The sequence below is a fragment of the Rhodnius prolixus genome, unplaced genomic scaffold (assembly GCF_049639745.1).
Source record: "Rhodnius prolixus isolate KJV_2025 unplaced genomic scaffold, Rpr scaffold_13, whole genome shotgun sequence".
In the NCBI taxonomy this organism is placed as follows: Eukaryota; Metazoa; Arthropoda; class Insecta; order Hemiptera; family Reduviidae; genus Rhodnius; species Rhodnius prolixus.
The window spans coordinates 6,252,542-6,269,812 of NW_027411583.1; the positions used below are offsets into that span (position 1 = coordinate 6,252,542).

A 17,271-nucleotide genomic window follows, 5' to 3' on the forward strand; every position below is an offset into this window, starting at 1 on the left:
GCAAATATAATCCCAGCAAAGCTCGTAAATTCCAGGTCAATTATCAACCAAGGTATTAGATATATAAATATTTAAAGGGAAAGCCATAGTAAAAATGTGAATAGCTATACCATATCTTTAAATAAATAAATAAAACGTCATAGGTATGGAACTTTACGATCGATAGTACGAGGAAATGACTGGGAATCATATTGTACTAATATCCACCCACCTCTAGCCAAGTATTTACCTACACCAACACATATTTTAATCTCTTGTAGTTTTTCCCCGCATTTTTCTGAACATAAACTTTTATTTTTATCTAAATTTACATAGAGCGCCATATTAACTGGTGGGGGGGGGGAGGGGTCTATTTGTCAACTTAACGACCGGAATATAAACTGGTATTATGCTGTGCCAATAGAAAAGCATTTCAATTCATAAAAACTGCACTTATACTGGCGGAGTCTTTATTAAAAGTGCATTTTTTTCATTTATGCTATAAAAGAAGACAGTTATATTCTAAATGTTTAATATAACCCCTTTAAACATAACCTAAAATTGAAGATTAATATTTGAAAGTGGTCTGCTTAGTTTCTCTTACAGAAAGTAATACGATCGTGAAGATATTCGACTTCCGTGTTTTCACAGAAATTAAAAAGTTTTGCTAAATAATGAAAAAAGTTCGTTTTTACACATAATAGTCACAGTATCTGATATTTTGTTTCTGATCTTATCTGCATAATGTTCATGAAATGCAGATCCTTTGGAACATGTTTTGGAAATGTCTTATATTGCGGAGGAAAATTCCTATAAATCTGACTAAAATAATTAATCTGTTTTTAAATTTTCTGGTTTTCCATTATTCTTCCTCACTTAAAAGGGGATAAAGAACTTGTAGATTCCTATTAAATTTTCGTTTTCAATTAAACGCCCTAATATCTGACGAACACCAATAGAGCAATAATTCAATTAAAATTCGTTCGCGTTGAATTGGAATAAATCACTTACTGCGACAATAAGTAAATGTATATTTAGTACTTATACAAGGTGTTCCATTTAAAACGCACCAAACGCTAATAACTTTTTAGGAAAAGCGGAAATCTAGAGAAACCCATTAAATTAAGTATGTTTTTTTTGGCCTGGTTTTCAAATTTTCCACCCCTGACGCTGTATCTTCATTTTTGGTAGAGTTACAGCTAAAAACCTGATTGGAGTTTTTATAAGGACCGCTGGTTTTGACAATGATTATGAAAACTACGTGATAAATGAAATTGACCCCGTTTCGATATCCCTAATATTTGTCGAGATATTTAAGATCAAAGTTACAATTTTATCTATTCGCGATCGGTTTTCGGTATTAATTTTCCACCAGAAATACACGTTTTGGGAGGTCCTCTGACTGCAAAAATGTTATTGGTGAGGCAAAGTAAAAAAATAATAATAATTAAAGATTTAAAAAAATGTAGTGTAATGTAATGGTTGTGGGTGAATCAGGATGAATTTGTTTTATCATCAAATAAAAGCAAATCATTTTAATGTACCACGTATGCAGGATTTCTTGACCTATGATTACGATCACAAATAGATAAAATTGTAACTTTGATCTAAAATCTCTCGACAAATATTTAGGTATATGGAAACGGGGACTACGTCATTTTCCACAATTTTTTATGTAGTTTTCACAATTATTGTGAAAACCAGTGGTCCTTATGACACCCCGATCAGTTTTTTTGGCCGTAACTCCGCCAAAAATGAAGATACAGCATCGGGGGTGGAAAATTTGAAAACTAGACCAAAAAAACATTTAGTTTATTTAATGGGGTTTTCCGAATTTCCGCTTTCCTAAAAAGTTATTAGCGATTGGTGCGTTTTAAATGGATCACCCTGTGATAAGTATGACATATGATTATTTAGAATATAAAATAATGATCCCGGTTTCGGATCCAGATCGTGGCTTCTTAGTTTTTCTCTTCCTAGGAGCTTCTTACACCTCACTGAATCTGGAAGTGCACTGAATCTATCCATAAGTTTGGACTGATAAGTTTTCAGTTTTACAGAAATGGTATAACGCTGTTACTGAACGCAGTAACATTTTTTTGCAATTTTTTGGTTGTTCACTGAATAAATATGCAATGCATATCATTAAAAAATTGTGTTTGTATAAAAATAGTATAAGAAACAAAAAAATTCACTTACCTTCAATTAAAGAAGTATTCTGCGCTAACAATTCTCTCGTTTGTGCAGAGATTAATCTTAAGGTGATGTTCACCGGATTTACAGCATCAGAATCTTGTTGGTTTAAAGATACTAATGCTACTGTCTGCTGTCCAGGTACTGCCACTTCCGGGCTCACGATTGATAATCTGTGAAAAAGGTAAAAAAAAAAAAAAAAATTAGCTAAAAATTGAATACAAATTTGGATTGAACAGAAATTAATCTTCGAAAAATGGGCCCATCGATAACTAGAGCGTTTTGGGCTCACAATGTTCTGAATAAATGTAAGCTGAGGCTATTTTGGTTGCTCACAATAAGTAAGCACTTAATGCATTAAAGCTAATGCATTTAGAAATTGCAACAGATCATAACAGTTTTATCAAAATAAATTTTACGATTTAGATAATAACAGAACTATTGTTGGTGGTGTAGTATTGTTGTGATGCAGATTCCCAGCTTCTGAGGCACACAACTACTTTTTTTGAAATTACAAAGGTTTGTATTACATGTAACATCGTTACAACTGTTTCCAATCACTGTTAGAACACTTATTATGTTAAAGGAACCCCAATGCCGTGTCCCATACGCAAAGATACTACAGCCAGAGAGGCTAACCACTTTACGAGGTCCACAATTATATCTGCTAGTTGTTTTTGCGACATTATCTCCTCTTGTCTCAACGTTCCAGAGATCGGATCAGATCGCCGGCTAACCGAGAGACAATATCCCCCACTTCCTATCCCAGTCTGCCCAGGTGCTGCTCTACATTGTGCCCTGTGAAGAAAAGAGGCTTGTTGTATTGACCCCTTATAGTTCTAGCGAGAAAAACGTAGCCCTTTTTACAAGGTCCAAGCTCGTTTTTTGCGAACAATCTCCGCCGCGTTCTTCAATCGCCAGAGGCCTCATACTGCAATCTTACAGGGTTTTAGAGATGATCCACCAACTGGCATAGAGTCAGATAAAGTATGAATGAGATCCGCGACCAGTTACTAACTCTAGGAGTGTGACCTTTGCGTTGACCGGGAGAGGCTAACAGGATGTTGCCCTCAGTAATAACCCCACCCGCAGCTTTAAAGCACCAAGGAACACTGGAGGAAGAGGATCCGCCCCTTGAAACAATCCCTAGGTTCTCGCCAACCGACTGAGAGGTTTTCCTCGCTCTAGTTCCTCGTTTAAGATAAAAATAAACGCCCCAACAAGAGATGCTGACAAACTGACGGAAGTTACGAATAAAAAGAAACAGTTAATGATGGAGAAAATTTAATTCAACTTTTTGCAAAGAAAATATCTTGATGCAGCAGAAAAGGGACTAAATTAACTTTTGCAATGTAAATATTTAACAGTTTTGTTTGTAAAACTTGATTACGCTAAAGCCCCAGCCTCTGATAGCCCTTCAAGCTCTTCACCACTAGCCAGCGCCAACTAGGACGTATTTTACAATTCGCAAAAAAGGTACGCTGAAATGTTCATTTATTATTCCTGGGGGATCTCTGTTGGCGCCAGGCCTTAGTTCACTTACTGGTTTAGGGCCAAAGGAAAAGGTTACAAGTGGGCTTCTCTATAGCAAAAAAAAAGGTATTATATATATTTCTAACTTATTAATATTTATCAGCTTCCGTTTTGTATTCTCAATTATCCTTTTTTTCTTTTGTTTTTCTACTTTCAAATAAAATAAATTACGATGAGCGTTTAGTAAAACAAAAAAGTTGAAATATTCATTTAACAGCCATTAATTGATTGTTTATCTTACCTTTTATCTCAGATTTTGTATCCCTGATCGATTTCCGTCTTTTATCGATTATCAGAAGTAGATTAATCAGTTTTGGTTATAAAGATATCGGACTTCACTAATGTTTACATCTTGCACTATACTTGCCGACTGAGTGAGATAGGTTACACTGCGGTTAAACTTGCTGCCCGACGGAGGGAGGTTATATGGTTTTTACGAGGTGTGGTTATTAAATAACGAGACTCATGCTGCTACAGAAGAACTATGCATGCGCCAAATCCTAACGACCGACAGCTGTGCAGCAGCGTAAAGCCTTCTCTTTCGATTGCAGCGTCTCACGTGTTTGTAGAGAAATCTGTCTGACCGTAACCGTCGTTTGTGTAAGAGGTGTTAGTTTAGTTTTGCTGAAAATATGATAAAAAAAAAGTAAAGTAAAGTAATCGCCTATTTTTTCAGGCGGGGCTTAACATACTTTAATGTAAATTTCTTTCATTAACCATTAAATAAAATCCAAGGCCTAAAGACCGGGAATCGAACCCAGTACCACAATACGTATTAGCTTTGCAGGTCTCGCCTCTTAACCCCTCGGCTACCGTGGCGCCTGAAAACATGATACTACACATGTAGTAGAGCAATGAATTGTCGTGAAATTTCACTTGAAACTGGGTAAAACCGCTACTGAAACTTATTTTTTATTAAAAGAAGTTTATGGCGATGAATGTTTATCACGTGCGCAAGTTTTTGAGTGGTTCCAGCGTTTTTCCAAGATGGCCGAGAAGACGACGGAGATGATAACCCGCTCGGGTTGCCCTTCCACGTCCAAAACGTTTGAAAATATCGATTATTATTAATCAACATTACTACCGGTGAGGTGCTTGCTCAACTCTGTGAAAGAGTAAGGAAAAAATGACCCAATTTGTGGAAGAACAAGTCACGGGGTTCTCCATCAAGACAACGCGCCAGCTCACACTGCATTGTCTGTCGCAAGACGTTTCTAGCCAAGTACAACATCCCAGTTTTTTTAGGCCATCCGCCTTATTCGCCTGACCTGGCCGCCCCATGTGACTTTTATCTGTCTCCCAAAGTCAAATCTGCATTAAAAGGAACACGATTTCAGTCTGAAGCTGTGAAAGAAAAAGCGGCACGCGTCATGCAGGAGCTCACAGAAAAAGACTTCCAGCACTGTTTCGAACAATGGTAAATTCGCATGGAGCGTTGTAGGTGTATATTGAAGGTGATAATAACTAAATATGATTAAATTTAAAATAAAATGTTTTATAGCAATAGTCTCGTTGTTTAATAGACACACCTCGTATCACTGTTACCTCAAATGTCAGTGAATAGTAAAAAATTTTTATAAAAATTAATGCAATCTAGTACTTGTTTGGGGGTACACATTATGCATGTGTAAAATTTTAGAATTATAAATTTGTAGTTTTATTTTTGGCGGGGGAGGCGCACAGATTTAAACGGTCATCATTTACGTAATATTATTTTAATATATTACTATTTTATTTAACAATAATTATTTCCAAATAGAGATGGACTAAGAATAATTCAGAGTTTTCTGCTTAAATTCGTGCGCCCCCTCTTATATAGTACAATTACAAATCATTAACTAAGCGCAAAAACATACAAAATCCTTAAACATTGACTAGGTTTCATTATTTTTTATAAGTTATACCATTTATTAAACAATTTTTATAACTAACAAACACATCATGATTCACTCAGTAAGGTCTCCAGGGATCATCTTGGCTGATCTTACTATGAACAGTGGTGGGGGTCAAGCAGGTACTTGCGAGTTGAGCGCGCGCGATTGGTTGTAAGACGTACTGCACACAAATCATTTACCCTATCTGATCTGATTCCCTGGAGTATCTCTTTTTTTTTTTATTGTAAGAGGAAAGAGGCGTGGCTTGCTAGCCTTGGGTAACCCCAGAGGAAAGGATGGGAATGAGAAGGATGCCAAAGATATGGAGGTAAGCTAACGCGCACAACTCTACTGAAAAGAAGGTTATAGAGGGTTATTTGTCCAAGGAGTTTTTTTTTTTTTTTTTGAAACGATGTATAGTACTTCTCAACGTATACATATATCCTAAACCCCTTAGGAATTCTATCCTCGTTGGACAGTGAGAGTGGCAAATGGTTCGATGATATTGGTGCTGGCATCTAGTGTACCCGGTTGTTAACACAAGAGATATTACTCACACTACTACACACAGTATCTCCTAATATCCTCCAGCGCACTCTACTGGAGTGTGCGTTGTTTGCACACCAAGTTTAATGGCGGAAAGATGACCAAAACCGTTACAGCAATAAAAACTAAGTCTTTAAAAGATAAATACCAAACCCCGCATCTTACCACACACCCCCCGCCACCATACAGACAGACAAACATATTGTACTAAATGTTCCTCCATTAAGGGGAAGGATAGGGCGTTATCCCTTTCCAAAAACTACCCAAGCTCTCCCTTATTACTCCTACTACCCTTTACAAACACATAATGCTGCCCTTGTAAGCACTAAGTTAGCCTTTCTCCTTGTTTTCCCTTCAATAACAGATCGATAACAAACTACTCACTGAAGGGAAACCACCACCCTGGCGGTAGTCTGTCTGTAGCCCTAAGTACACTAACAACACTATTAGATATAGGATGGTAGTGTCAATAATATATGACGTGATTCTTGTCCGCCCTCTAATCCTCCCGCCTTCACTTCACCAAGTCACCCTGTAGTGACGTCATTGGCAAAATCTATTAATTCAATTATACTCCCAATCTAGTTTCAGCTAATTGATTACCGACTGGAGTTAATCTAACTTGTTATAAATTGTTTTAAGAGAGCACTGCATTTTCTTACTACATGGATAATTTCACTTTCAGACTCGATAGTTAATCAGCTTGAACCGGAGATGCAGAGCCTAAGTCAGTCTCTTGCTTAGACGGGGGGGGGCCAAAGGAGCTCGCAGTTTTGAGTAGAGACTTGCCAGACTTAGCCCATGAGGGTATCCAGCTCAAATACCTGCAACACCTGTGGATACGCTGCCACTTCACATCTACATTCCGATAGAAAATAGGGTGGCGACTTTCAAGTTTCTGCAAACGCATGTGCCAATTTAATTACTTACTTCACCCAAAATGGAAATGTGTATAGATAGATTGACAAAAATAATAGACTAATACATTAATAGAGTTCATGTAATGCAGCAAAAAGTAAGTTAAATATGAGTGTAAGATGGACCTCTATAAGTTCATTTTTATTTACTTATTTATTTACATTGACGAATTATTATCAAAATGTATAGCCAAGGTAGATGGACAAATACAAGTCTAGTGAGATACCGACATGGTTAAATGAGAGTGTAAGTTTGACGTATATAAGTCTTGTCAGTTACCAACATAGTTAATTGTGAGTGTAAGGTTGACCTATATAACTCTTATGAGTCACCAACATGGTTAAATGTGAATGTTAGGTTGAGTTATATGAGTATTGTGAGTTACCAACATGGTTAGTGAGTGAAAGGTTGACCTATAAAAGTCCTGTGAGTTACCAAGATGATTAAGAAACTATTTCATGAACTGAAAAAGAAAAAAAGAACCTTCCGAGCAAATTCAATTTATAAACCTAAAAAATACTGAGAAGAAAATCAAGAAATAGCCCAGCTGTAGTAACTGCATTTCTGTTTACAGAAATCGCCACTAGAGTTCTCCACCGTCTGGACTGTAAAGTAAGCTTAACGCCTACTTAATGGCGGCTTAAACTCTACAATATGCCTATTTCTTATTTATCAATTTCACGATTAAACAACACAAATTCTGAACTTTTTTGTTTCTGTTAACGATAATTAGGTAAAACATGAAGTATTATTCCAAAAGAAATATTATTTATCGAATTTTAAAGGAGATTTCTTTTTCTTGCTTAAATCGATAGTTTATCAAATACCTATGGGAGAAATGTTGGAAATTTTTTTTTAAATTAATTATTTCATTGATTTTAAAGCAGTAGCCAATCACAGCGCAGTAAGGTAGCAAGCGGTGGGCGGGTCATGCCCACCTCTAGTTTAGTCACGCCCCTTCCAATGAAAACCAGTATGGGCTGGGCCAAAGCGTATTAACAATGGTGCCACATTACCTACCACTTATTTTTCTATATCTTTCATTATTTTCTCATATTTTATTAACTTTTCTTTGTTATTTTAGTAAGAATATTAATGTTAAGTAGGTATTGAGAAAAAATGTTAACAAATTATTTTCAAGAAATTGGTTATTAAGTTAAGATCGTTTTCGAATAGTTTTCGCCAATATTCGACAGTTTCTCTTTACTTTCTCATGAAAAGAATCTCGTATGAACACTCACATGACTTTTTCTTACCATAATTTAAGAATATAATGGAATTCTCTTGTAACTTAGAATTGCATAAAAAAAAGATCAATTTAATAATAATAGTGATAGAATGTGACACATTCCCCCCGAACCAAACTATTAATTGAGAGATAATTACAAGCCAAACTGACATTTAAGCTTAAGTACGCCATTAGATCAGCTTCAAATGAATCCGTTTGGCAAATTCATAGTAAATTACAAGAAAAGCCTTTCTTTGAAATTGCACTTCCGCTGCATTGATTTTCTTTCTTCTTGGAAGTTTGGTTAGAAATTTAATATTTAAGAAGGTAGTCTCACCAAAACGTGGTCCGAACCATTTGTTGAGAAAATCATTTAGTGAATGAGTAAATCAATTTGATTAACGATTGAAGTTCAATTAAAGTTTCAGATTTTGATCATAATTGTTTTAGTTTGGTTAACATAGTTTGTTACTATTGCACTTTCTCAAGAAAACCATGTTTGAAAGTAGATAAGAAAAGGTTAACAAGAAATTGTTTTCTTAACTAAACTTGTCATTGAAAGTTTCTGTAATAACGTTTGTAAGTCTGTCTGTCTGTTCGTAGTTTTCTCACGGAAATAATAATACCGTGTCTGTCACATTTTGTATTCAATCTATCACATGTGGCAACCAGAATATAATATCTCAAGTAGGAGAAAATGCTTACCATAAATTGACATTTTACCATTAAATTTGTTTCTAGTTTCAGCATTATTTTGTTATAAATAATAATAATAATTTATTATTAAGAATTATTAGTGAAATTATTATTATTTATTCATTTTGACGTGAATACATCTTTAAATTTGCTATCATATGGAGGCAATCCAAAAAACCTAATGACGACAAAATCGGGGGTTACAGTTTGGCATTATAGTTTCGAATCTATCGTCTACATCCAAAATTAAATTAGACCACTGGATAGCTAAAGGATCAAAGAATTCATTGCGAAGACTGGGACGAATCGCGCGCGGTGGAGGGGGAAGCGCCGCGTATCGAGATTTGCAATTAGTATAACTTTTGACTCGGAGAAGCTACGATGTTCGATTAAGTTTTAATCGCCAGCTGCCGTTACAGAGATCGTATACGGTTGGAAAGGGCTTATCAAGAACAATCGAATGGTAATAATGAAACAACATATGACCAAGTCAAGCTGTGTCGCGAACGTAAAAGAATGAATTCGATTCTCCTGATACACTAGCTAACAATTTCATTGCAGTTATTAAAGTCGCTGCTGCTTATACAAACTTGATAGTTTTTAGACCTAACACAAAATTTAATCAATTATACTCATTATACAATTACAATTATACAATTATACATTATACACTCATTATACAATTATAGTTTGTGCTAAAGTACTCATTTTGTACATTTGTACTCATTGCATTATGCACTCATTATTACATTCTCCTGTGTACTCCGTTACCAGACCTACCGAACAATCTAGAGTAAGTAAAGTAAAGTAAAGTACTCTTAACTGCCTACTTTTTTAGGCAGGCTTTACATCCAGTTATGAATTAGGTGTCGCGAACGGAGGCGACTAGCAAACATATTTTACTATAAATTTCTCATATTAACCATTAAATAAAATCCAAGAGCTAGACTAGTACCGCAATACAGCTTAGCTTTGCGGGTCTAGCCTATAACCGCCTAACATACTTTACTATAAATTTCTCATATTAACCATTAAATAAAATCCAAGAGCTAGACTAGTACCGCAATACATCTTAGCTTTGCGGGTCTAGTCTATCACCGCCTAACATACTTTACTATAAATTTCTAATATTAACCATTAAATAAAATTCAAAGGCCCTAGACTAGTACCGCAATACATCTTAGCTTTGCGGGTCTAGTCTATCATCGCCTAACATACTTTACTATAAATTTCTCATATTAACCATTAAATAAAATCCAAGGGCTAGACTTGTACCGCAATACATCTTAGCTTTGCGGGTCTAGCCTATAACCGCCTAACATACTTTACTATAAATTTCTCATATTAACCATTAAATAAAATCCAAGGGCTAGACTAGTACCGCAATACATCTTAGCTTCGCGGGTCTAGCCTGTAACCGCTCGGCTATCGTGGCGCCTCCGAGCAATCTATAGTTCCAAAACTATGATCTTAGACCTCAAGCCAGTCGCCAAGAGAACCACGTTAACCATAGACGACTACAGGAATTCCCAAATATCGTCTACACTGCGGATGCTATGGGGAAAATTCTTTACTTTTCTTTAAGTTTCCGCTCAAGAGCTGTAGGAAGTCCAAGTTTGGCCAACCTTAATTGTTAAAAATGAAATGATTTATTTGAGTATTTCACTTTATTCCTGTCCACAATCGTATTTTTATTTATATTATCTGAGTTTATCAGACATTAAAAAAAAGAGAACTTTGAACATTCAACATTGAACATTATTCTCAACTTCTTTTATGACGTAACTTAAACAAAACAATATTTAAATTTTTAAACGATTTTCTTTACACTTTTCCTCGCCTAGTTCTTTATCTGTTGTTCTCAAGTTTCAAGTAGAAGATTTTTTTTTTGTTTAAGGAAAAACTTGGAAAATTCTCTTATGTTTTAAAGTATGTACTTAAAGAATAAGTTAAAAGAAAAGGTTACGAGAAAACTTAGTGTTAACAAAAAAAAAAAATATCTGAACGACTTTCCCTAAAGTGATCTTACGTGTATAAGTACTGAAGGTGTGAACTTTGCTAATCTCGTAGCGTAACTTACCCCCCACCACCAACAACCACAACTTTGTACCCTATTTGCTCCTACACACAGACTTAGATTTCTTGTTATCAATTGAATAGGAATAGGTGTGTGTGTGTTTTTTTGCTTTTCTATTCTAAAAAGGAAGTAGCCATTCTGTCTAACAGTGTTGCTAACGTTGGTATAAAAAATATAACGTTGAATAAAAAATTCGTACACAAAAAAAAAAATTTAAGTTTAGCCAATTTTCTTTTCCTATAAAGATTTTTTTATCCCTAATTTTCACCGTTATTTTCCAATTTTCTATTTTTTTTTTTTTTGAAAGCCTAAAATGTTTTGTTTAAAGGAAATAAAATTAAACGGCATCGTCCAAGTCTCCACCCATTAAGTTGCCTTAATAAAGGATAATTAATTGGTATAAAATTACAGTAATCTATTGTTACAAAACTCGTATCTAATTGTAGTTGAATGTAATATGTAATTTGGGATTTTGATTCAATAAATTGAAAACTACATAATGCACAAATGCATGCTATACATGCATTAAAGCCTGTGCTCCAAAATAGTAAGGTTTCCCCGGAGGGTGGCCACAGAAGAGTGTGCAATAATGGTTGTGTACCACCAAACTGTAACCATGTGCATTATTTCCTGCATACAGCTGGAATCATTTGCCAACGAGCGAAACGGGAATTTGTTTGGAATACCCGAGAAGTTTTTTTTGGACCGGATGTGAGAGAGAGAGGAACATGATAGTTAGGTCCACTGGGCCGCCGGATTGACCAGATCCGTGCCAATTAGAAACCTGTACATAATATAATCCCAGTGTGTCCAGTTTTAACTATTCTCATCCATGTCATGGGGATATGGGATGGCTCGGGGTAACGTAGTGGGGATATTTGAGAGGTTAACTCTTCCCTCTATTTGCTAGCTTGGCTAGTATTAGTGTATAGCAGCACCACTACTAAGGGGATAACTATCCCTCCATAGAGTGGTACATCCAGCTACAATCTAATCCAACAGCAAACAATAATGAGGGACAATGTTCCCAGAATGGGAGATATAGGGAAAGAAGAAGCGAGGAGGGGTAAAACCGTAGACTGGGTTTGTAGATACATCTAGAATGAACTGATGGGTCATGGAAACCCAATACTACTACATAATAATACACCCTTGTAACCTCCACACTCTTCATCCTTCGTTCAGCAATCAACAACAAAGGGAGAGAGAAAACCCATGGGCTATATTCCACTCTTGTATCATTGCTATCCCCAACCAGTATTAGTGTTGTGGGTAGAATACACATTCGACATATTATTGCAAACAGTCTACGCAGAAACCGCTCCCCATATCCAACTTCTACATAATACAGTTGCCACCTTCAACACATATAGACACAAAAACCCTTCACGAACAGAGGAGAACCTATACAATACACTTTTGGTTCTGCTTCCTGAATTCTTAAGCTAACTAGACACATACAATATATAGAGACCCAAACCCAAGGTTGAATACCCTCTCTACTACTCTGGGCGCCACTATAGTCTCACCTATGTAATAACCTCCATTCCCCTACCATCTCCCCGAGTCCTTCCAGGTCCCCTTCACCCGGTATTCGGTTCTGAATTCAGTCCAAACCTAGCCCACATCTGTTAAAGCCCACTCACTACTGCAGTGTTCCTAACTTCGTTTCAAACTCTGAAAAGCGATATTAAACTTTATCACGTACTTACGAAGAGAACAGGACTTCCATGCATTCGTCCTCTCTTACAAGAGCTTTAACATGTAACTTTACTTATTATTATCCTTCCTTCATCACCTGAACAATTCAATATTAAGGTATAGCAAGGCGAATTACTAACTTAGGTCTACTTCACTTGGTGTTGCGCATCTCTGCAAGAAAATAACTCATACGTCGACAAAAATACGACTTCCCTCCTTTTTAATTCATAAAAAATTTAAAATTTATTTATTTTGTAATTTACAATCTGTATAATATATACAATAAGTAAATAGGAGGTGAATAAGATGAACTGGTGCGGGAAGAGCAGGAGAGAAGCTACCCAGCGGTAGCACTCTCTATAGGAGATAGGGGAATGTGTGGAGGAGAATACGAGTAGGATAGAGGAGAGATTTAGTTCTTCAGACAGTAAGGAAGTCGCGGAGCCACTGGCGATTCAGTCGGCGAGGAGGATTGTTAGGGATGTCAGAGGAGGCGAGAGACTGTACTAGAGGATTTGAGCAAGTAGAGAGAGTAGTATGGAATTTTTGATATTTAGCCTTGGCGAGTTGGTGTACGAGTTGGATGTTGAGATCGGTGTGAAGGGTGAGGTTAGTCACCGTAGAAAGGAGCGTCAGCTATCTATCGGAGGAGTTTTGATTGAAATATCTGTACAGTCCGTATGTTTGTAGGTTTGGCTGAATCCCACAGCTCTAGTCCGTAAGTCCACATTGATTTGAGAATAGTGTTGTATATTAGGCGTTTAAGTTCAATGGGCAATTTAGAGCATGGTCCAAGTAGTCTGTAAAGTAGTTTCGCACGTTTTGTCATTGCTTTGTCTTTTAAGTCTAGTGAGTCGCTTGTCTATGTAGAGCCCAAGGTAACGTTTATAAAGCCCAAGGTTTAAAATTTATAATTACAAATATTGTAAGTGTACATTTATGCGGAAATAATTTAACTGTACAACAAAATGAAATAATACCACAGCTAAAAGAAGTACCATATTTTTGAAAATGTTAGGTCATCACGTGCTGTGGATAATGTCTTTGATTTTATCCATCGAAGCTTATTGTAACCCTCACCAGTTTCGGATTTTCATTCACCATCAGAGTTTTCGCCTATCACTAAACTTGCTTAGTATAATTTTAGTAGGTAAGCTACAAGTTAAGGTAATCCCAGAAACTAATATCAAAGTCATAAATTAAAAAAAAAAAAAAAAAAAGAAATTTGAATTGTCAAGCCCAAAAATGTTTTAGATGCAGAATATTTTGTTTGTTAGTAGTACTAAATCAACGTAATACAAGGAATTAAGAGTTAGGGAATTTTATTAAGAGGAATAGGAGGTGAAGAAGGCGTGGAGGAATGGTGAACGATTGAACTGTCTGTACAGTATTGGGAGGCAATATGTTGAAGGAATTACAGGGATGGAGGAGGTAGGCGCTCTCCTGGACCCAGTATTAGTCTACACAGTAGGAGGCTCTAGAGCGATGTAGTTGTTAATTGGATTATAGGGTTGTGAACCTGGTTTTGCGAAAGGGTTACAGGCCTAACTAATATAGGCAGCCAGTATATCATACCTGTATTGTGGGCCCTGAATACAGATATAGGAGGCTGTGTTATAGGCAATGACTTCCATCTAGAATATTACCAAAAACAATTGTACTACAGCCGCCTACTACATATATACACGCGCGCTTATAAACTTTACTACAAGTCCGTTGATAAAAAAAATGATTTAAACTTTACCGTTAATTAAAGAAGAATAGATCAGAGTTGAAACAGGTTTTAAAATGATTTCTTCAGGTGACAACCATTTAGCTCAATTTGTAATTTGGTTTCATTTAATTTGGAGTTAATTTATTACTTTAAAAATACTTAAGTGAACTAAAGAGGGTCCGATATATTCACGTACACCTTTATATAAATGTCCTAATGGACGGAAACTGAAACTCTTGGTCTTAAGTGAACTAGCCTCTTCTAGAGGAATGTGAACGTTCTTCTGTTAACCAAGCCTACCTGGGAGGTAGATCAGGTTCAGTTGGACCCGAAGTACGAAGATCTTACAGCTATTACAGGAACCACCCGCAGCCTGTGCCCTTGGTGCTGCTTTTTGCATCGCTCCGGCTATCCCAGCCTAACGAACACAATCAACTAGCGCGCACACACACAAATACCTTCAACTACCACTCTATACAGATAAGGCCCGAAGAGATTGCTGATGTATCCAAATACTTTGATTTAAGTTGCTTAACTTATCCCAAAGGTGAACTCTAGCTCTCATCATCAGCATCAGCATCATCACCATCATCATATCTCTCTTTCTCTCTCTCCCTGGCATACATATCCCATTCTTAAATCTACAAACCGGGCAATTTATACACCCCAACTAACTATGACCATAAGAAACACAACATCTCTCTTCGGTCGCAGTTGATTTCCTTCCTACCAATCTGCTAAGGAGACCTGAAGTTTAAGTTCTCGTTCAATTTCATTTTAGAATTCCCAAAGGTACCATCATCATTGGTACAATATTAACCAGAATTAATTTTTTTAAATTAAGTGACAAAAAGAGACGGTTGTTCTCTAGGGAAAAGCTTCATCTGTTGTCTAATAGTCTTTTGTTCATGCTCTGATCAAACGTAGTCTATGATTCTAGTAAAGACATTCTTTTGTAACCTCTTCTTTTTGGTGTGAAAATCAGTGGAAATGGGGAAGAAAAATTCAGCGACTTGACAGTAAACAGGAAATAAGTAAATCGACTCTGATCAAATCAAAACGTATCCGGGCTTACTGTTAATAAAAAGTAGTATTGCGATTTAATTTTCACGCCGCTCCCCATATACGAGTACAAATATCTTGAGTTAACCTTTGTTACGATTTGTTTAATTCACAGGGTAATTGTTTATTACCACTTGTCTTTCTATTTATTGCGCTCTCTTCGTTATATTTTTTGCCCTGCGAGCTCTGTGCATCTATGTAAGATATCAACGGGAAGGATTTTTGCTAGCTGGCCTGAAGGGATTATGGGTTTGAGTTCTGTCGGCTCTTATGTGGCCTGCATCCTTAAGTAGCTGAACAGAAAGAAACAAATATCTCTCTGTTCCAACACTAAACCGGGAGAAAGGCATCCCTCTTCTACTCCATCCCCAAACACACTGATACCTTGTTTTTTTTAACTTCTATTACTGTATCTCTACCAATTTCTAAGTTCTCTTTCAGTATCTACTAGTTCTTTAAGAAAAATTTAATTAGCAAAGTTTGTAAAATAAGCGCGGTATACCTACTCTATTTAATTATTTTGGAAGAGGATAACACTTCCAAGTCTAACGTAAAACCCCTTTTTGACGTGAATTCGTCTTTACATTTGCTATCATATGGAGGCAATCCAAAAAACCAAATGATAACAAAATCGGGGGTTACAGTTTGGCATTATAGTTTCGAATCTATCGTCTACATCCAAAATTAAATTAGACCACTGGATAGCTAAAGAATCAAAGAATTCATTGCGAAGACTGTGACGAATCGCGCGCGGCGGAGGGGGAAGCGCCGCGTATCAAGATTTGCAATTAGTATAACTTTTGACTCGGAGAAGCTACGATGTTCGTTTAAGTTTTAATCGTCAGCTGTCGGTCGTCACAATCTATGGATTGTATATAAAACATTAGTAAAATAGTGACAGTGAATATAATAAGGTGTTAGAATAAAAGAATATTATCGAAAATATATAATGTCGGCCTGTACGCATCGAAAAGCCAAAACCAAATACAGTGATCGTATACGGTTGGAAAGGGCTTCTCAAGAACAATCGAATGGTAATAATAAAACACCATATGACCGAGTCAAGCTGTGCCGGGAACGTAAAAGAATGACTGCGGCCGAGGCGGATCAACGACGGTGTCAGTACATCTGCAGCTGGGGCGGTATTATGCAAGTGGATGATGAAATCGCTTCTAGATCGACAACAGACTGTATAGGCATAGATTGTGTTCGATCGTCGATTATGAAGACACATTGTTTCATCCTAAATATATAAATAAAAATATTTTATGTAAAAGATATAACCCGTTACGTAAACGTATTCACGGCCGTGTCCATGACACAGCCACATTTTTTTTTTTTATCTCTAGGGACTTTAAAACTTATAATTCTGGTAAAAAAAAAACATAATCCAAAGTCTGAACGATGACAAAACTTACTTCTACTTACAAAGAGTTTAGATTAAACAGAAAAAGGAGACAAATATAAGTTCTACTATACTAGAAGGAAAGAAATGCTCAGGAAATGGTGTGAATTAAGATTCAAAAGTAAGGACGTAAGAATCTTGAAGACTTCAGACTTATTGGCAAACTCGAGAGACATTACGAAATAGCACTGTGTACAGAACATCTGTTTTAATTAAATAAAGTTAATTGAATTGTTGCGTAGTTGGTCCGTGACTCATTGTGACTCAGATACAGAGTCGGCAAACCCAACTGGGAGAGCTAGCGTAGAGGCGGTAGATAGCAGCAGCCCCTTTCTTCCACCACCA

At 36.4% G+C, this 17,271-nt stretch overlaps 1 protein-coding gene across 4 annotated transcripts in view; it reads right to left on the reverse strand.

The window, feature by feature from the left end:
- LOC141448011 (C3 and PZP-like alpha-2-macroglobulin domain-containing protein 8) overlaps positions 1-17,271 on the reverse strand; it is a 413,880-nt gene that overhangs the window by 154,339 nt on the left and 242,270 nt on the right. For all 4 annotated transcript variants that reach the window (XM_074116013.1, XM_074116012.1, XM_074116011.1 and 1 more), the window contains exon 3: positions 2,179-2,345. In XM_074116013.1, coding sequence (XP_073972114.1) covers positions 2,179-2,345 — 167 coding nt within the window. The remainder of the gene's footprint in view (positions 1-2,178; positions 2,346-17,271) is intronic.